At 38.2% G+C, this 25011-nt stretch overlaps 2 protein-coding genes across 2 annotated transcripts; both read right to left on the bottom strand.

Annotated features, from left to right (window-relative positions):
• Nucleotides 1-1159: 1159 nt before the first annotated feature.
• LOC107747143 (atherin) lies at nt 1160-7481 on the bottom strand. The gene is made up of 7 exons (XM_016561570.1): nt 6299-7481; nt 4722-5004; nt 3164-3246; nt 2766-2826; nt 2409-2505; nt 2006-2126; nt 1160-1892 (listed from the first exon to the last, which is right to left on the bottom strand). The coding sequence occupies exons 1-7, from the start codon at nt 7406-7408 to the stop codon at nt 1743-1745; spliced, it is 1905 nt and encodes a 634-aa protein (XP_016417056.1). The 5' UTR covers nt 7409-7481; the 3' UTR covers nt 1160-1742.
• Nucleotides 7482-9515: 2034 nt separating this feature from the next.
• Nucleotides 9516-22820, bottom strand: LOC107747173 (cAMP-dependent protein kinase catalytic subunit alpha-like). The gene is made up of 10 exons (XM_016561611.1): nt 22643-22820; nt 20985-21046; nt 19274-19402; nt 19091-19189; nt 18925-19007; nt 16227-16353; nt 13033-13128; nt 11824-11946; nt 11502-11666; nt 9516-9641 (listed from the first exon to the last, which is right to left on the bottom strand). The coding sequence occupies exons 1-10, from the start codon at nt 22818-22820 to the stop codon at nt 9516-9518; spliced, it is 1188 nt and encodes a 395-aa protein (XP_016417097.1).
• Between the last annotated feature and the right edge of the window lie 2191 nt (nt 22821-25011).

Raw genomic sequence — 25011 nt, 5'->3', positions numbered from 1 at the left:
TTGCAGTCTGTTAATGTATTTATTGCAAAGACTTGCTGAGAACACAGAAAACTCATTTTTAGGGGTTCGTTGATATTCCACTTCATTAATAAGTCAAAGTAAAAAGGGGTTCATCATGGAAGGCATAAACAGAGAAACTGCAGGCATTATCAACATTTCAATGAGCTCCAGCTTTTACTTTAGATTTAGTTAACGTCATAAAAATTAAGATAATATTTATAAACAAACATACAAAGAAATAAATAAATCAGGACAGTTTGAAGAATTCGACGTGCTACAATTGTCAGGCAAAACAAAGGTGTCTATAATCTGAAATCAGACTGACCTATTGGTTTCTTTACAATGCAAATGAACCTGCCTTTAGTGACAGAATCGGTAACAGTCCCATTTACAAGTGTGATGGGTCCATCTGTATATGCGATCAGTTTAACGACGCAAAAGACACGAGCTAAAGGGCAGGTTAACAAATATGTTAGCAATTCAATGTGTCCAATTTCCACATCCCTTCTCTCACAAGTCATTTCTTGTAATTAGTTAAATGGACCCTTACATTATTATTTGATTGTTTTACACAAATTGTTGTCTCAGTTCCCACAATATTCATCTGATGGGCTGATACATATATATTTTACAAACGGTAAAGTTCAAGAGCTGCATGGCTTCAGGGCTCTCTGTGCATTTGAGGACATTCAGACACATTCTTCAACTGCTGGTGAAGGAATATCGTCATTGCTTCGCAACTTGGACTTCACCTTAAAAAAACTGATTGATATTTACAAAAGTTATGCTCAGTTATCAATGGTGATGTTCCACATGTGGGGCCACAATGTCATGGCTGGCAAATCCGAGATTAAAGGAGTCAAAGTCACTTTAAAGGGAGATCCTCTGTGAGATGTGCCCACTTGATTGTGTGCAGAAGATCTGCATAGTTTGTTTTTTTTCTCTGACATAACGGTGCAAGAGACAAGAAAACTGGAAGGAATATTAGACATTCAAGATAATTTCAATATGTCAGGAAGAAATCATTTAGTCTATCACTGAGTGAAGACAAGGGTTTCAGTGTCATTGCAAAAGTGTTAAAAAGTCAAGAACAAAAATCCAATCAGAATGTACTTCTTTCAAACTGTAACAAGACAGTTTTTTGCCCTTTTTTAAAAAATTTTTTACATTGGAGGAAAATTTTTAACAAAACGTTCTGTGCGCAGTGGAAACCCTCCAGCCTTTGTTTGGTTTCAATAGCAATCTTGAAACCAGTGAGGTCACAAAAAAATGATGTTCCGCTCCCTACTGGACTGAATAAGTACTAAACAAAAAATCCACTTGATGAAATGAATTCGGGGTCACAATTCAAACAGTGGTATCCATCAGAGCAGCATTAACTGCACAGAACTGCACAGTCATTTCAAAAAATGGTTGACACTTCTTAAAAAATATTTTTTTTTTCTCTTTTCAGTCTTCCCAAACTTACTCCATTCTTCTACTTAGTTCAGTTCATTTTACTCATGTGTTTTCAGGCCAAAGTTCTTTCCAATAGCTGCGGGATTACTGATTAAAAATATATATATATACATTTGTGTGTGAGGAAAACAAGAACTGTTTCTGTTCAGGAAGTCCTGAACAGTCATACTGAATGTCTTCAGGAATATGCGTGTTCTGGGATGAGTAAATATTGTTTGGTATATACATGCGAGTTACTTTGTCATGTACAATAGCTAATATATATGCGTGTGTGTGTGTGTGTATCAGCAGAAAGCTTCGTCATCTTGGAAATGGGTCCTCTGCAGAACCTTCACGTGTCTTTCATAGATCTTTAGGGCGGGACCAAGTCTGATTGACAGGCCTGTCAGCACATCATTCCTTTGCATCAGAAGGAGGGACTTCCCGTCGATCTCCTGTCAGGAACAAAGATTCAGTTATACCTTCTATCTACTGCATAACTTCTGTCTCAAGTCCAGTAAAGTAGCGTTTGTACTCTTCAAGGATCATGCAGTACAGTTCAGCGCACCTGTGTCCTGAAAGCGAGCGCCTGCTCTGGAAATCCAGCCGCGGTGAAGTAGCTGGCCACGTCTGCTACAGTCCAGTCCACCGGGCTCATGCCTCCCGTCTCCAACTTTACAAAGCCACCTCTGAGACCGCACCGAAAACATGAATGAGTATTTATTCATATAAAAAAATTCAAAGGTACGCTGGAGACACAAAAGAACATTTAATATCATGACTCAAAGACAACCCTCAATCTTCAGTTTTCATTTCTTTCATTACGACTCACTTCTGGCGATTCCTGTTAGAAGGTCAGTAGGTGTTTTACAGAGACTTTTCTTGTTTTTTTTCTCCCCCAAACAAAGCCTTTTCTCTCTGCGCTACCCTGTCTCTCTCTCACTCTGCTGTTTTGTTTGTGTGGTACTCACATTCCTTCATTCATCCCTCGCTCTTCAGCCGCTCCTGGTGAGGCAGAGGGGGTCAGCAGACATGACGACACTCCCACTTCCAACTTACAGCCTGAAACTGATAGGCAGACAACACACACAGCTATATAAAACAAAAATACACACACACACACACATGTCTGGTTTGCTATATATATATATATATATATATATATATATACACACACACACAGAATGACACAACACTACCTTTCAACATTTTGGGGTCTGTAAGGTCTTTTAAAGTCTCTTAATAAAAAAACTGTATAAACAGTACTATTGTTTTATAAAGATATGAACACAATCAGAAAGTAACCTAAATTTGTTCGAAGGACTTACAGTTTCTTATAGGTATTGATGATGGAGCCTTTACGATCTCTGGCATCACAATCACCTGATCCTAAAGGAGAAAGAGGGAGAAAAATAAAAAGAGATGCACGCAGTAAGACTAGGGGAAAAAGACAGAATTGTAAATGTGAAAAATATACCAAATATATTCAGACACTTTTTCCAAAATAGATATCTAAAACACTCCCATTACCCTTTTGTTTGCCGTTGAACTCATTCGTTAAGCCAACAATTGATATGTCAGGCCACTCAGACAAACTGAGAACAATGTTGTGATAGATCCACACTTCAGGAAGTCAACCTATGAATGGACTACATGTCTCTGCACAATAAAACTGGAATAGGAGAAATACCTGATATTAAAACCTTCGGTAAACTTTGCACATTACCTCAATGTCGGGATGTAGCTGATCAGGAGCATCTGCGTTTTTCTCAGCTACAGCATCCTCAGGCTCCACAGACATTGTCTGCTCTGAAAGTGTGTGTGTAAGAGAGAGAGAGATTTTAATGCCATCATTTCTTGTCATGACACAAGCTTCAAACATAGACATTTGTCACACATCTACAGGGAGCCCATGTCTGTATTCACACAGATTCTTTCAGCACAAATCCCACATCACACACACTCAAGCACTCAATTCCAGCACTTGGAATAGAAGTTTTGTTGCATACATTTGAGAACACTATTTTAATTGTGGCGCAAAAGTTGTGGGATATTTTTTTTCTCCCTGGCTTCCACATAAAACTTAAAAAAATGTTCCATGAAAAAGCCAAAACAGAACTTAAAACCTCTAGTACTGCTTGATGCTGCACCTGTGGATACCCTGTGCTCACATCCACCTACTGCCTTCAAAAATACCTTCCACATGCACTTCCCAAGCATCTCGCACAGAAACAATTCGCCATCTTCAGCTGTAATGCCATCTGGGCAAAGTCATGTTCTAAATGCTTTGGCATTGTTCAGACTGATTTTTACAAACTTGATTAAAATTGGATTTTTGGAAATACATTTCAGTCTGAAACTCTAGGTATCATGCGGAGTTATTACTGTGGCACCAGATATTGGCTGTCCAAACGAACAACTGTTTTCTTCACGTAGCCTGGGTATGAAAAACAAATTTGATTTATGTGCAGTGTGAACAAACACCCCTCAAAAAGCACTCATAATAATACTTTCATCCTCCATATAAAATATTTAATGACTTGCTCACAGGTGTGTCTGCCAATTTTAGAGTTCTACTCCATAATCCAGAAGGACTCCCCCCTCTGGATAAAGTATTGTCTGAATTTATTAAAAGCCAGTCCCTGAGCAAAAAAATCTTCTAAAAATATTATCTTTGATAAGGGCTGTATTAGGTCAACACTTCAATCGGAGCAGGGCTGTGCATAAATAAATTCCACTTCCTGTCCCTCAGATTTAACTTCCTGTGAGGTGTGGCCTATTTAATTCAAATTCTAGCTCAAATTTAAAGGGAACCCACACTTAAACACTGAACCAGTGAATATTAGCAAAAGTGCAAGGAGCGTATCAAAGCATAGATTTGTGTGTATCATTAAAAATCATTATTGTCAGAAATTCTTGTATCGTTCAAGTTTCATTTAATGATGATCTGTTTTAACTGAGTAAAACAAAAGAAGATGGTGAGATTTCACAATTTATTCCCACTATATTCTTACATTGCTGAAAAACCGTCATTACAATATTGTTATGTATGGAAAGTAATGCATTGTGTTACTTTTGTGTTACTTTTCGCCACCTGCGCTGGGCTTGCTTATTTATTTTTAATAACAGAAAACCCAAAAGTTATATTTTTGGGGACTGTAAAGGCCCTTTCACACCAAGAGTGAAATTAATAAGCCTCAGGCTGAAGAAAATGCCTCTGCCACTGCACTTACTCCTAATTTCTCTCAACACAGGGACAGGAAAGGAGTCAGTGAATCAAGTACCTTCACTTCCTCCCACGTCTACTTCCTGCTGTAAGGAGCTCTGGTTTGAGGTCTCCAGAGATGAAGATGACTGGGATTTCCCCTCAGAGGTCTGTGGTGAGTCAGTGCCATTATCATTCTGGACCTCCGTGTCAGGTGAGGTCAGGTCAGTGCAAGCTTCGACACCTGCCGGACCTCCATCAGTGATGGTGTTGGGAACATCCTCCGCTGAGCCCACTGTGTTTTCCTCTGTGCCATGCTCCTCACTCTCCACCTCCATCCTTTCTTCTTTCTTCACCTCCTCCTGACAAGCGGGAGTAGAGACACCGTTTCAAAAAGCTCTAATGGACTTTTAACCAACAGTAGTCATTATAGAGCATTACTGAACGCTTTATTTTACAGATCTCAGTGATTGGAATGGATTTAATCGTGACTGTACCTTACATCACATTAGCTGCGTAGAAGAAAAGAAAAGGAAAAAACTACTGACTCGACGCCCGCATATTTGAAAAGGCCAAATAGCGGCCCTTTTTTGTGCATGACCTCCGTCGTCTGCAGGATTTTACAAATTGCGGTTTTTCCTTAGAACAACACAAACTGCCCAAACATCCGCCGCAGATTCTCTTGCCAGTGATTTCGATTAGATTAGAACAGCGATTTGACCACGTATCCTTCTAAGTAACTCAGTGGGGTTCATAATCAATTCGACCACAGTCTGTAAGAGAGCGGGACAGTGCTTGAGAAATCTGATCAACGCAGAGAGGATAACAGCGCAAAAGAAAAAAGAAGGCAACACGATGAACGCTCATCGCTCAAACTGACTGGATGAGCCGCACGGAACGGAACTAAGAGGCTTGAGCTGCAAGCGCAGGGTGCGCTCCGCTCCGCTTTGGCTCGTCATGCAGCGAATTTCCGCCATCGCAACTGCTTTTACCTCGTATGACCGAAGTACTGCACAGAGCGACGGCTCGCCCGAGAAAACAGACGCGAGCCTCGGGTCCCCCCTCCCTCCCTTTTACATTTTCCGTGCGCGTCTAACTTAACAGACACCGCCTAGTGAAAAATATCCAGCACAACTTGTAACGCAACAATAATCGTCGGCCCTGCCTGTGAAATCCTAATAGCGATGTCGCGCAGTTCATGCAGACATCAATGTTTTTCAGCACACGGTCCGCGTCTGATTCTCGACGAGCGCGCTTTTGTGTAACAAGAGAAGCGACGGTGTCTCGCACGCACGCGGGCTCTGCCGAGCGAGTCCGCACCTTTCGTGCCGAGACGCTGAAGTGAAACAGGGCACGCAGACAGTTGCGTGTCTAGCGGAACACACAATCGAGGTGTCGCTTCTCCCACCGTTTGCACAGAACACGACCTCAGAACAAGCACAAAAACACGCTGTTTGCCGCAGACACACACAGTTTAGGTGTTCTGGCGCACAGTTGCACGCGAGAAAAAGAGCGGAAATCGGATGGCGCGGGGCGGTTTTTTTTTTGTCCTGCGCTTTTTTTCTTTCGCTTTTCTCAAAGCACGATCATTTATTTATATGGAGACGGGGCGTAGCGCTGCGCGCTGCACAGGACGTGTCGGAAATATTAAGTTACCATTTTCGCGAGATGTCTGTCCTGCAGTGCGCTCTTCAGGAGACGCGCGGACGGCTTGGCCGCCCCCATCCCCCGCGCGGCAGGAGTGATGTGGCCGAGGCGGGTCCTGCGGAGACGACCCCTCTCGATCTCGCGCTCCAGCACCACTTTAACGCGGTTGCGGGTCAGCTTCTCCCCGGGCATCCCTCGCTGCGTGCTGAGGTAGTCGAGGAAATCTTTGAGCCCCGGCGGCGCGTGGCCCCGTGTTGCGGCGGAGCCCCGGTGTCTCTCGTACAGACTTCGGACCGCAGCAACCAGCCTGTCGCCCAGATCAGCGCTGCTCTCATCCGGAGAGTCCGGGCAACGCGCCCCGGAGCCCTTTGCCCCCACCTTGAGTTTGGGTTTGGCGGACGCGGGGGGCTTGTTTCTCGGAGGCGGACTGCTGGCGCTTGAGCAAGTTTTCTCTTCTTTCTCATCACCATCATCATCGCTGCCCTCGTGGCCGAGCGTCACGTCTCCTTCAGCCCGTCGGTTTGCACTTGAAGCAGCATCGCGGTGGGCAGAGGAGCCGCTTGCCCCCGCCTCAGCGACTAAGCCCTCGTCTTTCGATGCACTTGCTTTCACGCTCCCGGCGGAGTGGCCCGTTGCGCCACAACTAACAAAACTGTTTCCGCTAGGTAGTGGTAAAATCTGCTCTTCCTTTTCAAGAGTGGAGGGCGAGGTTTGAGGCAGGGGATCAGGACACGGGCTCGCCCCGCGTGCCTCTGGCTCCTTATCCTCGCACTCTTCTTGGTCCGTGAGGCTGAGCGCGCTGTCGCCGTTGTTATTGCAACTGGCGTGTTTGCCGTGCTCACCGAGCGACTCGCCGCTGCCGCTGGCTTGCTCCGTTCTCTTTCTGCATTTCCTTTGCACTTTAGCAGCGTTCCTGTAGGAAATGGACCCCTTGTAGCTAACTTTCAGCACAGTTTGCTCTTGGATCAGTTTTTCTAGTTCAGCCCTGGTTTTGTCCGGGTCTGAGCCATATCTTCTTCGGACCATTCGGCAGATTCTTTCCAGGTCCGGTCGGGCTTTTCTCGAGCGCAGGGAGTCGATGGTTTCCAGGATCCATTCTCGGTATTTCGGCTCCGACATGTTGCAGCACTGGTTCCGTTGGCTTTGGCCGAGCGCCTCTCTCTCGTCTCCGAAGTGATCCGCTCCGAGCCCGGCTGGGAATGAAGCGGAAGCCTCGCTCTACGCCTGCGTTTACCCACTATGTGCGCTTAAGGTGGACTATTTTCCGAAGAGAACCATCCGCTGCGCTCCGCGCTTATTTAAGGTGGTATTGCGGAGTTGCACGTTTTGCGCACCTCGTCGACGGGCTTTTGTTCACGCTCGCGCTGCAGTCCGTTACTTCTAACGCAACAGATTTTTCATATGCTGTCTCGATGCTAAATTAAATAACAGTTTAAAACGCATCTGTGTTTAATGGTTGGATGACAGACGGCTCGCTGGTCGATACTAAACTGGATGAGTCTAGTTTTATTTTATAATAAATGGTTAAGAAACACAAAGCTATCTTACACGATCATAATACAAACACTCTCATGGCTTACTCAACTTGTTTTGGAGGTTCTGGAGCAGTGGGTGTGAAATAGTCTTCATTAAAGGTGATCGATCCCACAGTGCTCATACAGTTAGACAGCGTGCCAAATAGGACAGAAGCTTAAGACCTCAATACAATGTTAGGTGTTTCCACTATTACACATATAAAGGGACGTAGAACCTGTTTGGTATTTATAGTAATACTTTATTGGAATGATTCTTGTGGTGCAAAATATCACAATTAACTTGAACCATGTCCTCAGGAGTAAGCACTGGTATCCACTGAGTTCACCTCCAGCTTAGGAGATATTTGTAGCCTAGAGAGTTGTGTGTAAGAAATTCTCACCCAAAAAGGATCCAGACGCACTGCACCCATTAAGAGAGAAGACTTTGCCTATTTAAAAACGCAGAAATGGAAGAATAAAGGGGGAAGAAATGGCGAAAACGGAGAGAGCCATGCGGCGGCTCGCCGCGTCAATCGCGCACAAAGTGTGTGCAATTTCGTCAGGCTTTAGAAATGTATAACCCAATGAGAACCGTAACAATTATAATATTAACAATACTAAACAAACGAAACAAAAACATTCATCCCCTCCTCCGCACGAAGGCTGTGGGCCCCGTCATCGCATAATCAATGAAACAACTGACGAGTCAAAATATTGACACTTGTAGGATTTCATGGCACATTTCACAGGTGAAAGTTCAAAGTTCATCAGTGAATTTTTACAGAGCGCGGTGCACCTACAGCTGAAAGAAGAAGAAAAAAAAAATCATGGCTTCTTTTCTGTGCCATTTTCACTTTGTCATCCCTTCAGTGTATTTTTTAAGAATAAAGAAACACATGACAGTATACAGGACCAAAAATATTTCGGTTATTACACAGGAATACAAAATTTTTTTTTGCATTCTTTTTCTATTTTTCTGTACGGTTGTTATGGTGACCTAGTGGAGAACTTGCACTTTAGCGGTAACTGCTCCAGATTAGAGATAATCTCTGAATAGACGATAACTAACCCCGTCTGTCTTTGTGCGGCAACATCAATCCCAGTCCACAGGCCAACAATTACACCCAATCAAATCCATCATGATTAATATCACATGAACAGAGATTTAAAAAAAAAAAGAGAAAATTACAAACATGATTAAAATAGAGGAGATGATAAAGGCCTCACTGTTGATCCCTGGAGGTCTTCTCTGCTCTCTTCCGCTGGTTTCTCTGCTGTTTAACAGGAGGACGGATCGGTTTTAAGATTCATGCACTTTTTCTCCTTCTCTCTTTCTCTCCACCTATATTCCTCTCTCTCTCTCTGATTTCTATCACTTATTCCCCTAGAACTCGGCAAATTCTTTCGCACACTTCTCCGTGAACGACACACGGATCTCTTCTTCCTCGTAGTCGTCGAAGTTGCTGGTGTCCCCGGGACCTCTGCATTTAGGCACAAACGGGGCCTCCACCTGAGAAAATGCAAAGAAGAAGAGATAACATCAACATATTTTTTTATTATTACTTAATATGTTTTTTTTTTTCACATGACAGTTTACATCTGAGTATGAAATGCTACCTTTTCCATTTTTAAGAACTCACCAATATCAATATTTTATTTCTTCATTTGCATTCTTAAAATATGACAATGATCATATCAGTCCCCTTGTGTCCCTAGAACTCGGCAAATTCTTTCGCACACTTCTCCGTGAACGACACACGGATCTCTTCTTCCTCGTAGTCGTCGAAGTTGCTGGTGTCCCCGGGACCTCTGCATTTAGGCACAAACGGGGCCTCCACCTGAGAAAATGCAAAGAAGAAGAGATAACATCAACATATTTTTTTATTATTACTTAATATGTTTTTTTTTTTCACATGACAGTTTACATCGGAGTATGAAATGCTACCTTTTCCATTTTTAAGAACTCACCAATATCAATATTTTATTTCTTCATTTGCATTCTTAAAATATGACAATGATCATATCAGTCCCCTTGTGTGTGATGCAGATCTGTGTTTAAATTACAGCACAATTGCACTGAATTTGACATGTTTTTGCTCATCTTTGTCATAATTTGTGATCGATTAACCCTCAACATGGATCGTCAAATATTTTCCTAATTGCCTTATATAAAGTATTACATGATGCAAAACGTATTTTTTAAAAATGCATGCCGATGTATGTGAAGTAGATCACAAATGTTGGTATTTGCCTTTAAAATTTAGGAAGGAAGTTCAAATTATGTTATTGATCATGCTAATTAATTAGATATTAATACTAATTCAGAAATTTAAGAGTCCAAAATTCTCCATATTAATTTTACACGGTAACTCAGTTATAGATATTAGATTATGTTAATTTTAATACTAATTCAGAAATTTAAGAGTCCAAAATTCTCCATATTAATTTTACACGGTAACTCAATGTTATAGATATTAGATTATGTTAATGATATTAAATTGTATTATGAGGTCACAATGAATATGATACGTTTCTGTTGATCCAATACAACATTTGTCATAATTTAGGCTTGATTTACCCTTGAGATAAAATATTTTCCATTGATTATTGAAGAAAAAGGAGTGAAAATGTGTTTAGAATAGATACTGATGTATATTAAATTTAAGAGTCCAAAATTCTCCATATTAATTTTACACGGTAACTCAATGTTATAGATATTAGATTATGTTAATGATATTAAATTGTATTATGAGGTCACAATGAATATGATACGTTTCTGTTGATCCAATACAACATTTGTCATAATTTAGGCTTGATTTACCCTTGAGATAAAATATTTTCCATTGATTATTGAAGAAAAAGGAGTGAAAATATGTGTTTAGAATAGATACTGATGTATATTAATGTAAAGTAGTTCACAAATGTTGATATTTGCTTTAAACCGTACTCTTATTCTTATTGATACTCAAGACAATTATTATTTTTAAGTATGACATTAATATATTATTATATATTATTACTTTTAGCATTACAAGATTGCGTTACTCCATTAAAAAGTAACTAAATGCATTACTTAGTTACTTTTTTTTTGGAAAGAAATGCATTACGTTACTTTGGCGTTACTTAGTGCCACCTGGGCTAGGCTTGCTTGTTTATTTTTAATAACACAACTGTAAATGATAAAGCAACTATAAAGGCCCTTTCACACCAAAAGTGAAATGAACAAGCCTCAGGCTGAAGGAAGGGCCTCTGCACTTACTCCCGATTTCTCTCAACACTGTCGGTCAATAAATGGGAAAACAAAGTAACTTCATCGGACAGCAACAGATAACGCAATTGAATAAAGATGGTCTCCTAGACAAAGACTCAGATGTTCTGCAGGCATCTCGGCTTTGTTGTCTTCTTGCAATAAAGTTGAATTTAGCATTATTTTGCAAGACAGTGAAGACTTTTCTCCACAACATAACTCAGATACTTTCTTGTTAATTTAGTACTTTTAGTACTTTAAAAGTTACTTGAAAAAAGTAATCTGATTACATAACTCGCGCTACTTGTACTTGTGCGCTACTTGTAACCCCCAGCACTGCTAGTGATAATACTAAATGACATCCAGTATAATATGAGATACAAGCCTTACTGATTGAGCTTTGGGTGCGAAAGCACTGAATGCATCAGAAGGGACTGTGTGCGTTTCTCACCCTCCGCTGGTAAATGGCTATCCAGTCAGTAGTTGAGAACCACTTGTGTCCTTTGATGTCGTTAACGCCGTTTTTAAGGTTGCCGTAGCGTTTGGTGAGATCCACCTGCAGCAGGTTTCTCAACAGGTCCTTCAGGTCGGAGCTGAAGTGTGACGGGAACCGTACCTGTGAAAAGACCGCGCTTAAAACCGGGTTTAAGCCAAGCTAAATTAAACTCACGTAAACTGCGGTGGGCTGAAGACAAGAATCTCCGATGTCACAGAGACATTTGAGTCATTTTCAGTCTAAAGGCTAGAGTTTTGTAATTTCCTGGCAAAATTACCTTTCCTGAGACAATCTTTTCGTAGATCTGAATGGGCTGATCGGCAAAAAACGGAGGATAACCGGCAGCCATCTCGTACATCAGCACACCCAGAGCCCACCAGTCCACAGCCTTATTATAACCCTACGAGAGAAACACATCAGGATGAGTTGAAGAGAATATTAAGCCCTCACAAACGTGCATGTTTCATGAATGGAGCAAATTGAGCTACAACTGCGTATATTTATGTCAAGAAACAAGATTTGCATTAATAGGCAAAAGATCAGAAAAGGTTTAGTGTGATACAGATAAAATTAATAACAAGCAATTTTTATGCTCTACCGGTCAAGACTTTGAAATATTTTTTTATGATTTCTTCAGCTTCACTGAGGTTGTATTTATTTGTTCAAGAATACAGTGTAAAACAGTAATAGTGCTACAATTTAAAACAGCTGTTTTCTATGTGAATATATTGTAAAATGTAATTTATTTCTGTGATCAAAGCTGAATTTTCAGCATCATTACTCTAGTCTTCAGAGTCACATGATCCTTCAGAAATCATTCTAATATGCTGATTTGCTGCTCAAGACACATTTCTGATTATTATCAATGTTGAAAACAGTTGTGCTGCTTTAGTTTTTTATTTTATTTTACTCAATTGGCACAGAATTTTTCATATTTGACTTTCTTTTTCTTTTCTTTTTTTTTGTGGAAATCGTGAAACACCACCAATCAAAAGTTTGGTGCAAGTAAAAAAAGACATAAATTAATTCTTTTAATTAACATGAATGCATTAGATTGATCAAAAGTGACAGTAAAGACATTTATAATGTTACATAAAAACTATGAATGTCATGTCATGTGACACTGAAGACTGGAGTAATGATGCTGAAAATTCAGCTTTGGTCACAGGAATAAATTATATTTTAACATATATTCAAACAGAGAACAGTTATTTTAGATTGTAAAAATATTTCACAATATTACAGTTTTTCTTGTATTTCTAATCAAATAAACGTAGAATTGATGAGCAGAATAGACTTCTTTCAAAAACATGGAAAAAAAAATTATAATTATTTCAGACTTTCAACTGGTAGTCTATTTTATATTTAGAGTAGCTGTGCAGCACAAAAAGCATCTGTGCAGCTGAAAGCACGTTGCATCATCTGGGACTGCTGTCGTTTAGCTGCATTCATTGTAGACGTGTCTCAGTCTGACAGCATGGCTCACCTTGCTGAGGATGATCTCTGGGGCCAGATACTCCGGGGTGCCGCACAATGTCCATGTGCGACCCTTGACCCGCTTCGCGAAGCCAAAGTCTGTCACCTGAAACAAAGGTCCCGCAGATGATGCTGTGATGCACAGAACATGCGTGCTTCGTGCCAGAAACATCTCATGATGTCATTATCAAATTAGCCATGAGGGGGCAGTAATGATGAGAATATAGCATCCATGGAGCTGCTTACATCACAGACACACTTTTAGCTACATTTTACATTGCAAATGAATGGGACCCAAATCTGTTTTTTTTTTGTGTTGAGTTATAGCAAAATTACTCTCTGGGGCCAGATACTCCGGGGTGCCGCACAATGTCCATGTGCGACCCTTGACCCGCTTCGCGAAGCCAAAGTCTGTCACCTGAAACAAAGGTCCCGCAGATGATGCTGTGATGCACAGAACATGCGTGCTTCGTGCCAGAAACATCTCATGATGTCATTATCAAATTAGCCATGAGGGGGCAGTAATGATGAGAATATAGCATCCATGGAGCTGCTTACATCACAGACACACTTTTAGCTACATTTTACATTGCAAATGAATGGGACCCAAATCAGTTTTTTTTTGTTGAGTTATAGCAAAATTACACTTAATTTGACATGTTTCTGTTTCATCTGACACAACGTGACATCATTTGTGCTTGATTTACCCTCAACATGATTGTAAAATATTGTTCAAATTGCACTATATTAAGTAAATATTTTGTTTAAAATGTATATTAATGTACAGCAGGCCACAAATGTTGAAATTTGCTTTAAACAGTAACAACAGAAGTTCAAATGTTACTAATTTTAATGTTAATCAATTAGCTATTAATGCTAATTTAATACTGTATGCTAATTAATGCTAATTTAAGACAGGAGCTCCAAACTAAATATTCTAATATATTACATGATATTGTACTTAGTACTGTTACTTAGAAACAACAAAGACAATATATTTTTAATATTTGTCTAATGGCATCTTTTCTATGACTGAAGGTGAGAATCACTGATAACAATACTACTGATGTCTCTCGGAAATAATTTTTTCCCCTAATATTTAACCATTGACTATAGCCATTCAACATTACAGTATAATTGAGAGCTATCAATTTTAACATTTATTAGACTTTAAAAAATAACTTTTAATTTAAGTGAACTTAAAACAATCTTCACATAAACCCATTATAATATATACCTGTCCCCATCAGCAAGTAGGAAATTGATTATTCAGAAATTGAATAAAATTATCAAACGCTAAATTCTAAATTAAATGTGGACCACAAAACCAGTCTAAAGCTGAATAAATAATCTTTCCATTGATGTATGGTTTGTTAGGATAGGACAATATTTGGCCGAGATACAACTATTTGAAAATCTGGAATCTGAGAGTGCAAAAAAATCTAAATATTGAGAAAATCATCTTTAAAGTTGTCCAAATGAAGTTCTTAGCAATGCATATTCAATAATTTTGACCCATACAATGTATTTTTGGCTATTGCTACAAATATACCCCAGCGACTTAAGACTGCTTTTGTGCTCCAGGGTCACAAATATAGATGAATCCTTAAAGCTACAAAAGTGATTGATTTCCTCTTTTTCTTTTGTTCTTTGATTAACAGAAATCACAGCAGCGGGTTATTTTGGCTGCTATAACTTTAAGAGCTGCCACTGCTGAACGTGATGCAGATCTGACACGCATGCTCGTAGTTTTATTCGCGCTTTAATATGAAATGATACAGGCTACAGCGCACACTGCCACATTTGTGCATGCAATTGAAGAGCACAGGACAGGTAAATTCGTTTTTACTGAATTATGGCCTGACAAACATCTCATCTGACCCGCAGTTCACTGATGTTCTACTGAAGCTCCTCGTCACCTGCACCGTTTCCACACTCATTTGACTCGTGAAGTGGAGTGCGCGTCTAAAAATCTCCTGTTTGATGTGGTTGTAAGAACGTTCTACGTTTAAATAAACGCAATTCTTGTGAAGAAAAAAAAGAGACAGAAGCAGCAGTTGTGAGTGGGGTGGCCAACCCTAGCTCCGCCCCTACGTTAAATATTTTTAACACCATTAAACTGGAAAAAAACGAATCGCCTGCGTTAACGCACTAATTGTGACAGCACTAATTATGTGGAGTGCGCGTCTAAAAATCTCCTGTTTGATGTGGTTGTAAGAACGTTCTACGTTTAAATAAACGCAATTCTTGTGAAGAAAAAAAAGAGACAGAAGCAGCAGTTGTGAGTGGGGTGGCCAACCCTAGCTCCGCCCCTACGTTAAATATTTTTAACACCATTAAACTGGAAAAAAACGAATCGCCTGCGTTAACGCACTAATTGTGACAATTAGTCACTAATTGTGACTAATTGTGACAGCAATGTTATGATATGTTTCTGTTCATCTAACACAACATTTATCATCATTTGTAAGATATTTACCAAAGTATTACAAAGGTGCAAAAAATATCGGTTTAAATTCATATAGACGTTATTAATGTCACAACAAAAGTTCAAATGTTCCTTAGTATGTTATTAATCATGCTATGCTAATTAATTGCTGATTAATGCTAATAGAGAAATTCAAGCCTTAAAAGAGTCCAAAGGCCTTTATATTATTTATATTAAATGAGGTCTGATAAGTTTCTGTTCATCTAACCCAACAGTTGTCATTTGTGCTTGATTTACCCTCGACGTGGATCATAAAATATTGTACAAATTGCACTGTATTAAGTTTTACAGAAAAAAAAAAAAATTTGTTTAAGACAAATATTGATGATAGAAGTTCGAATGTTACTAATTGGTATGAATTAATTGTTTATTAATGCTAATTCAGAAATTTAAGACTGGAAAACCAAAGTGCATTTAATAACTAAACATTATATGATTATATGTAGTTGTGATGACCATTCAGACATGTCATAACATGTCTGATATCAGCAATATTTAAAAGGCCACACGAACAGCTTAAAAAAATACTTGTGCACATTGTGCACTTTAACTTAAAAAAAGTCAAAATTGAATCGAGTGAGCAACAATGCGTGCTAAGGTGTCTTACCTGCAGGTAGTCATATCAGTAAGTGTTGTTTCTATTTCAAACGGCTCATGCACTAAGCATGATGTATTTGAATGTAACTGTATGTAATGTATTTGTATGCGTTTCTTACCTGTATATAGCCCTGCTGATCGATGAGGAGGTTCTCTGGTTTAAGGTCTCTGTAGATCAGGTCGAGGGCATGCAGATATTCAAATGTCAAAACTATCTGTGAAGCATAAAACCGCGCATGGGGTTCACTACATGAGAGAAAGACAGCAAGAGAAACAAAGAGAAAAGATACAGTTACAAGAAAGTTGTTGAAAACAACAGCACATAACTTATTAGAGCAGGGCTAAACTAATAAAACAGATCCATGCAAATGTGTACAGAAACAGCACAAACACGCTTTTCACTATTCATCAAAAAGACGTTTGCGAGGTTCGAAAGCAGAGCAGATACGAAAATGATGAAGAAAACTGAAGCTTAAAAACTCGCTTTGATATTTTGTTGTTATCTAATGAAACAACATTCATACATTTTTAAATGCAACTGTACATGTTGATGCTGCTAAGTGGTTAATTTCAGTACACCAACGAATAAATATTAAGCACCGAGCCGCTTTACACAACCGAGATGAAACCACAGTCTCACATTATGTGCATTAACACACAGCTTTCAGGACAAACAGCTCTGGATTTCACTGCTGCTGAAACGGAAGTCATCTTTCGCTTCTCTAAACCCAGTGCTTGTTTTGTGTCCTGTGTACTTAGCTAGACGAAAATGAGCCGAAAAATACAAGCACAAATATGCAGACTGCTGGGGCGACCTGTTATTATTCTTATTATTACTACTGTCTCATTTCTATGTCGATTTCTTATGTGAATTTTAAAAAATGCATATCGGCTAAAGTACATATACTGTAAGAATGGTCAGATGTCCAGATGATCAAACTGTGCATTTAGAATCACATTTTAAAGTGGCCTAAAACTCAAAAATAAATAAATAAATGCATACATGCATACATACGTAAAATAAAATAAACAAACAAACAAAAAATTGACATCAGTTTTTTTGTTGGCTTTTTTTGACATTTACACACATGCAAAAAGATTCAATCTGTGGCACACAAAAATAAAGCAATAAGCCCCAAGAAGCCGTGGGTTACAGTGAATTTATAACAGCTAAGGGGCGTTGTTCGCGTCGTGCCTAAAACCCCCTTAGCTGTTATAAATTCACTGTAAACCACGGCTTCACGGGGCTTATTGCTTTTATAAAACGGTTATTCCATATACGTAGTTAGGTTTCACAAAATAAAACAGAGCAAATAAAGTGTAATGATATTAATAAAAACAGTATTCTTCCACCAAACAATGTAGTTCCTCAGAATCAGTTGTGGTTGCAACAAAGTGGTTGCCGAGCAACAGACAGAAGTAAACAAAGGTGTGTGTTTGTAGAGTAATTTACAACAGCTTCGAACGCGGCTCAACCAATCAGAATCAAGGACCGGAACTATCCGTTTTATAAAACAAGTATATACAGCCTTTTTTATTATTATTTCATTGCATTTAGTCTTTTGTAGTTACAAGCCAGACGTTCACACACATTTGACTGACTTTATGTTTATGGATAATAAAACGTTTTGATTTAAATGCTTCTGCCTGAAAAAATTGTGATATTGGATGAAAGAATTGAACCAGACAGTGAAGGAAAAGCATGTCCATCATACATGTGAACTCTTCTATTATATAAAAAGCGAGTGTAAATAGCAAGTTAACAGAGCTGGAATCTAGATTATAGTTTCCATTTAAATCATATGTTTTCATTACAAAATCATTCCTGCATATAGTTCCTATGTTTCTATCGTTTCAACAGTACTGGGTCACAGTCCACCCATCAAAAAAGCCCATATTTTATTATTTTTTAAAATAATGTTTTGGATAAAAATGGATGTAACCTGTTGTTCACAAGCTGTGTGTGCAATAAAGCAATAAATGCAATAAATTATAAAAGATCTGGTTACTTGCGGTCTGAGAAACGATCCAGTGTGTGAGTGAACTGTCCGAATAAATCTAAATGAATCACATTTAACCGAATAGATCAAAAGAGTGATTCGTTCTCAACTCTATCACTAGTGCTGAAATGCTATCAGAGAAAAGATTCTCAGGTCGATATACGTCAATCCCATTGACACACAAGGATTTATCAGTAATATTTTATTATTAAAATGGTCTCACGATGTCCCTGATTTTAATGACTTTACTATTATTCTAAAACTTGAAAAACAGTCAGAATGAAGAATTAGTAGATGTGCCAAAACCTTTAACTGGCAGAGTATGTGTATAGTTACAAAACTTACATTTTAACAAAAAAACAAGTGGGGGATTTTTCTTTTGAACTTGTTTTTAATTATGTTCACACATAATTTCTTGGGCAAGTTCATTTAAGCCAAATCTGTGCAGATTTAGCACAAATACTGAACTAGTGAGTCATCATGATATATTAAATACAGCCTTATTGCGCAGTTTCTGCGCATATCTAGCTTACTTGAACATACCCGACAAATAACGGCGCGGCTGGCGCGCTGGTTTCCTTTCCTGCCCTTACTTTTTCAAGTGAAAAGAAATTATGTTAGTTATTAATTACTAAGTAATGCATTACACCCAACACTGTAGTAAATGTAAGTCTAAAGCAAATAATTTACAGCTGGTTTCAAATTTAAGGTGTGTGTGTATATACAGTATATAGTATTTGTGCCGTGTATGTTACTGTGCACACTGTGTTTTCCCTCAGGCACTAATAAAGCACATCTGGAATGTAAATATATTCACCTGAATCTGCCGATTCTACGCAGGTGTGAAAACATCTCTCCTCCCTGGACGTACTGCATCACCATGTAGAGATTAGTGTTGTCCTAAAACAAACACGCGTTATCAAACACGTCCTTTACATGCGGCACATCGTCCTCCAGCTATTGATATTTCACGCAGTATTCACCTTGAAGGAGTATTCCAGCCGCACTAAGAAGGGGAAGCTGACGGCCTGCAGTATCCGCTTCTCGTTGAGAGTGTGCTCAATCTGCTTCAGCTTCACAACCTGAGGAGAAGCGATGAAAGGACATCATGACATCATCGCCGTGTCTCACTGTGATGTCACGGCTCAGGCATTAGCCCCGCCCACCTTCTGTTTGTTAAGGATCTTCATGGCGTAGTGCTGCCCGCTCTCTCGGTGTCTGACCAGCATCACACGACCGAATGAGCCCGTGCCCAGAGTCTTCAGCCGGTCGAAGTCCTCCAGACTCGCTGTGTTCTGTGATTTAAAACACGCAGCTACATTCACATTTCTGACCCTGGAGCACAAAAGCGGTCTTAAGTCGCTGGGGTATATTTGTAGCAATAGCCAACAATACATTGTATGGGTCAAAATTATCGATTTTTCTTTTATGCCAAAAATCATTAGGATATTAAGTAAAGATCATGTTCCATGAAGATATTTATTAAGTTTCCTACTGTAGATATATCAAAACTTAATTTTTGATTAGTAATATGCATTGCTAAGAACTTCAGATTTTTTTGCACCCTCAGATTTCAGATTTTCAAATAGTTGTTAATATGCAATGCTAAGAACTTCATTTGGACAACTTTAAAGATGATTTTCTCAATATTTAGATTTTTTTGCACCCTCAGATTCCAGATTTTCAAATAGTTGTATCTCGGCCAAATATTGTCCTATCCTAACAAACCATACATCAATGGAAAGCTCATTTATTCGGCTTTCAGATGTATGAATCTCAATTTCAAAAAATTGACCCTTATGACTGGTTTTGTGATCAAAAGTCACATTTGTCATGCTTGCTGTGCAGTTTCAAAATGTTACAAGTGGCTTTTCATTACATTGCTATGCTTTCGAACAGTATTGTTATTGTATCATTAATAAATTGGAAAAAAAAAGTAACTTGCGTTACTTATTTGAAAAAGTAACTCAGATATTCTCTTGTAAATTAAAAAGTAATGCGTTACTTTACTAGTTACTTGAAAAAAGTAATCTGATTACGTAACTCACATTACTTATAATGCGTTAACCCCAAGACTGACAGAAATTATAATTTTTGACAATATTTTGAATTAGATTTTATTTTTATAGTTTTATAGTTTTCATTTTGTCAATTTTAGAAAAAAAAAGTTTTCGTAATTTTGCAGTTTGTTTGTGTCATTTTCTTAGTTTTTGTCATTTTTAACTCTTTCCCCACCACTGAGAATTTTCCGGCTTTCCGTGTTTTAATGAAAATGATCAAAAATGCTGGAAGTGGCTGGCTGGCAATTAAAAAAGTTAGTTAAATATGTCTATTGTTTTTATTAATTTTTATTGCAGCTTTAACTATTTTGGTACATCAAGTTAAACTAAATGAAAATGATAAATGCTGTACTCAAAACTAGCTGCAATTAAAAATACGTTTACTTTTTATATTTTATTTATTTCAAGTGGCAAATATGTATTTTATGGTTTTAGTTTTAGTTAACTGTAAATGTCTGTTGTGCATTTAATTTGAATCTGTTTTAAAGCAGTGTGTGAGTGATTCAGTGCTTGATTTGCTTAATAAAAGCCAACTTTGAGATTGTGTTGACAAACGTCGAAAGAGTTTATGATCTTCTGGGTTTGTTCAAATGGCCACAGCAAACACCACTGACCATATAATAATTATATTGTAATTTTCAAAGTGCACCTGAGAGCATACAAACCTGCTTTAAATGACTCATTTAGCATTTCTTGTACTGGTAAACTTGATGAACCAGCTCTGAGATCGGTTTCAAATGAAGCCCTAAATCCTCCCTTCTATTTTCTCTTTCTTGACTCGAATTTAACGTGCATCCCTCTTCTCGAGTCCTCTTACCTGTGCAGGATTCTCCCATTTCCTGAGGAAATCTTCTCTGGCGAAGGCCAAAAACTCTTTGACTGTGGGAAGAGACATAAAGCACATTAACTCAACTTTACATGCAGAAACGGCATATTTGATTTTCTGAGGCCACTAAATGATCGACGTGATAAAAACATGGCTGAAACCTGTTGTACACAATCCACTACATGCCTTCTTTTTAGCAACTAAGGTTGTGATTAATGGGCATTTTTGCTGTGAAATCTTTTCTGATTTGTATAAAGTAAACATTAGAATAACTTTGATATTGCTTTTGATATTTCAAGATGAACACTTACTGAAGCAGCTTAGCTTTACCTGATTATCCAGACATAATATTTTAGAAAAAAATGTTCAAATGTGAGCATCAATCAAATATGATCATCAGGCTTTTGAGGAATGTTTCTTTGTTCATCTCTCAATCATCACTGTATTGCATTGCATTATGTTTTGATCAGAAAACTAAGCATTTAAATATGATCTTAATGAGACATTATTGGTAGATATAGAGTGACAGCTGATATTTATACCATTTTAGCGAAGTTATACTGTAATACAAATCTCATCGATTTACATTACAAGCTATCAGCCTTTTATCTTACTTTTTGACCATATAAATATCAGGAACTACACCAAATTGAACATTTTTGTATTTTTGAATAAGACTTCCTCCATATTCTCACTGTATCATACTATATGAACCATAATGGCCTGATGGATCAAATATAATACTCAACAAAAACACATATTTTTTTCATATTTTATCTAGAGTTTCAACAGATTCCTGACTATTATTCCATATGTCAGGCATTACAGGGTTAGACATGATAACATGCCAAACTCAGCAGTGCAAAACGTTCAATGTTTTCAATGTTTTGGTTGATTTCATTATGGCTTCAGCTTCCAATAAAAGCGCACGCAGTAACTCAGCTCCATTCATTTCAGCATTTTCAAATCCACTCCGCACATTTCCCCACATTTTCAGTGCAGAAAAAATACAAGGCAAGCAAAAAGAAAGACAAATTTCAAGGGAGTTGCACAACAAGCCCCCAGCATCACAGCAGGCCAGCGGGAAGGATTGCGCTAAACTCCCTGTGCTTGTGTTTTCCTTATGGGAGTTAAACGTTTTGCGTAAAGTCACAAGTCAAATTTACTCATATTCGTTTTCACAATTCACATTGTTTCAACGCAGCTTTAAAGAAAATCATGATGTTCATGTTTATAGTATCTTAATATCTTCATGCCTTATAGTCGCATTTGGCAGATTACAGCTGGGCGATGATACTTCACATTTTGTGGCGTTAATCGATTTTCAACCGGCTCGCGGTTAATCGTTACATCCCTAACAGATGAAGTTGAACTCACTTGTATATCCAAATGTATATTAGGAGCTGGGCGATAATACAGTTACATTTTGAAACGATAATGTAACTTGTGTAATGTAATGTAACTTGCATGCAAATAGGGATGCTGCCGCGCCTGTCGCGCTTCGGCTCTCGCGGTCCGTTGGTGCGATTGGCGTCCACCGATCGGCTCTGAATGTGAAAACGGGGGACGTTGACGCGTCCGATGGCTTCTCTGATAAACGGCGACCCCTTATGAATGCAGCAGCATCCGCGTTTAAAGGGCGGACGGGCCGCCAGCATCAAACCGGACTCGGGCGTCCTTTCCTGGCCTGGCTCTTCGCCGCTCCTCCGCTCCTCCGCCTCCCCGCCGGGGTGTTCCGTGAGCGGCGCTCGCAGGGGGAATCGCGGCGGGAAAACACGGATGCAGCTTCGGCGAGATCGTTCGTGCAGCTGCGCTTTCCGTGGCCATCAACACTGACTCCGCCCCCCTGACTGAGCCCGCCCACCGCGCCACCCCATTGGCCAGGCGGACAGATGTGAGAATGATTGACACTTATGAAGCCGCGACGAGTTGTGATTTCTCGATATCGAAACAAAACATGGCTCCTTTTCATGTTCCCAACGGACGGAGTGGATTCAAATTTTTATTGTGTTATAAAGTAAACATAGAATATATTGTACGTATATTTAATATTTCCACTGTTGTTGTCCAGGAATAAAAATACTGGTTATTTAACACATGTTGGCCCCAATAGGCCATTTTGTGACTCAGTGTGGGGTCACTTATCACATTTTAAACTGGATTTTATAGGCTTTTCCCGAAACATTTAAACAGTAAAACAAATATGAAGCACAAAACTTTTTTTTTTTTTTTTAATTCAGCGAAAATGCAAAAGGGTAACATACAAAACGTCACTTAACATAAATTTCTTATTTTCATATAATTTCTTATTGTTATTTAGTCTAACTTGATCAGAGGTGTAAAAAGTACTCAAAAAATATACTCAAGTAAAAGTACAGATACTCAGTGAAACTTTTTCTCAGTTAAAAGTATCTGGCCCAAAACATACTTGAGTAAAAGTACAAAAAAACAAACAAAAAAAACTTTAAATTGTACTAAAGTATTAAAAAAGTAAAAGTAACCCCCCACTTCTTGTTTCATCATATTGAATAATCTTCTCAGTGCAAAGTAAAAATTTATTTTACACTCAGTGAAACTTTTTCTCAGTTAAAAGTATCTGGCCCAAAACATACTTGAGTAAAAGTACAAAAAAACAAAAAAAAACTTTAAATTGTACTAAAGTATTAAAAAAGTCAAAGTAACCCCCCACTTCTTGTTTCATCATATTGAATCATCTTCTCAGTGCAAAGTAAAAATGTCTTTTACTTTTTTTTTTCAAAGTAAAAATTATTTATTTTCATTTAGTTTAATTTGATGTACCTGAAAAATAAAATACTATACAAATATTCAAATAAATACTATATACTACTATACAGGTCAATGTATGTTACTGAAACGAACTAAAATGAAAATAAAAATTGAATATATAAAAAATTATAAAAACTATAAAATTATTTCAATGAAATTAAAACTTTAAAACATTTGAACTTGATGTACTAAAATAACTGAATCCGAAATTGAAATAAAAAATTAATAGACCTAAATAACAATACACACTTACAGTATACATTCATATATATTACTAAAATATAAGTAAAATTAAAATCAAAATGAAAACAATATATAAAAAAAGCATATTCAAAATATAAAAACTATAAAAGTACGTCAGTGAAGTATAAAACACTCCCTGTACTATAAACTGTATGATAATCCTACAAAAAACTCTACACAAAGCACAAAGATTTTCACATTTTGCATTATTATATTTAAACGCTCTTTCTTAGCATCCATCACCTGACTCTTCTTCCATAGGTTTGGTTCGGTGTGTGTCCATGGTGTGCATATTTCCACAGGCCCAGATCAGAGGACAGAGAATAGAGGGAGGCGAAATGAAACTATGGGATGAGAGCAGAGGGAGAGATGGAGGGATGAAAGGAAGAGCAGTTGTCTGATGTGATGTGTGGATCAAAGGTGGAGCAGCCCAAAGTGCCATCGCTAACAGCTGTTGCTTAGCAACATCATAAAAAGGCACACACAGGGCCTGTGTCCGTATGAGAGCCAGAAGACGGAGAGAAAACCAAAGACAGTTTTACAAAGACAAAAGTTCATATTTATTAAATCGAAGACTTTTCATAAACAAATATCACATGGAAAGAAAAAAGGCAACAGAAGAACCAACTTGCATTCAGTTTAGAACAAAATAATTTTCTAAACAATCTCACATCCCAACAAAACAGAAACAGAGCTGGAATTGTGACGCGTTTCAAATATTGATCATATCCGGGCAAAATATTCCCAAAAAGTTGCTCTGATTTCTGACCATAAAATACCACAGGATGAACCTCACAAAAACATGTCAAGGTCACATTTTCAAAAAAAGAAAAACTTTTTTTTGTTTTGTTTTTTGGTAATTCCTATTATTCTCAATGGTAATTCTCAAGAGTAATTCAATCAACACAACCATGATGTATGAATACTTTACACCAAATTTTTATTATTATAAACAACTTTGCATTACAGTAATGAGAATTATTATTTT

The sequence above is a fragment of the Sinocyclocheilus rhinocerous genome, unplaced genomic scaffold (assembly GCF_001515625.1).
Source record: "Sinocyclocheilus rhinocerous isolate Xijiao unplaced genomic scaffold, SAMN03320098_v1.1 scaffold1310, whole genome shotgun sequence".
NCBI lineage: Eukaryota > Metazoa > Chordata > Actinopteri > Cypriniformes > Cyprinidae > Sinocyclocheilus > Sinocyclocheilus rhinocerous.
Note: the sequence above shows the minus strand (reverse complement) of the source record. Positions and strands in the feature narration are given on the sequence as shown.

Bases quoted from the DNA above. Each gene is read 5' to 3' on its own strand.
- LOC107747143 (XM_016561570.1), bottom strand. From the start codon at position 7,408: ATGTCGGAGCCGAAATACCGAGAATGGATCCTGGAAACCATCGACTCC. The intron at 2,127-2,408 runs GTGAGTACCACA...GTGCGGTCTCAG, and splicing joins CGAGGGATGAATGAAGGAAT to AGGTGGCTTTGTAAAGTTGG. The intron at 1,893-2,005 runs GTGCGCTGAACT...TGTTCCTGACAG, and splicing joins CGCTCGCTTTCAGGACACAG to GAGATCGACGGGAAGTCCCT.
- LOC107747173 (XM_016561611.1), bottom strand. From the start codon at position 22,820: ATGGCCACGGAAAGCGCAGCTGCACGAACGATCTCGCCGAAGCTGCAT. The intron at 19,403-20,984 runs GTAAGAGGACTC...TTTAAATCACAG, and splicing joins AATGGGAGAATCCTGCACAG to AACACAGCGAGTCTGGAGGA. The intron at 19,008-19,090 runs GTGAATACTGCG...TGTTTGTTTTAG, and splicing joins GGCTGGAATACTCCTTCAAG to GACAACACTAATCTCTACAT.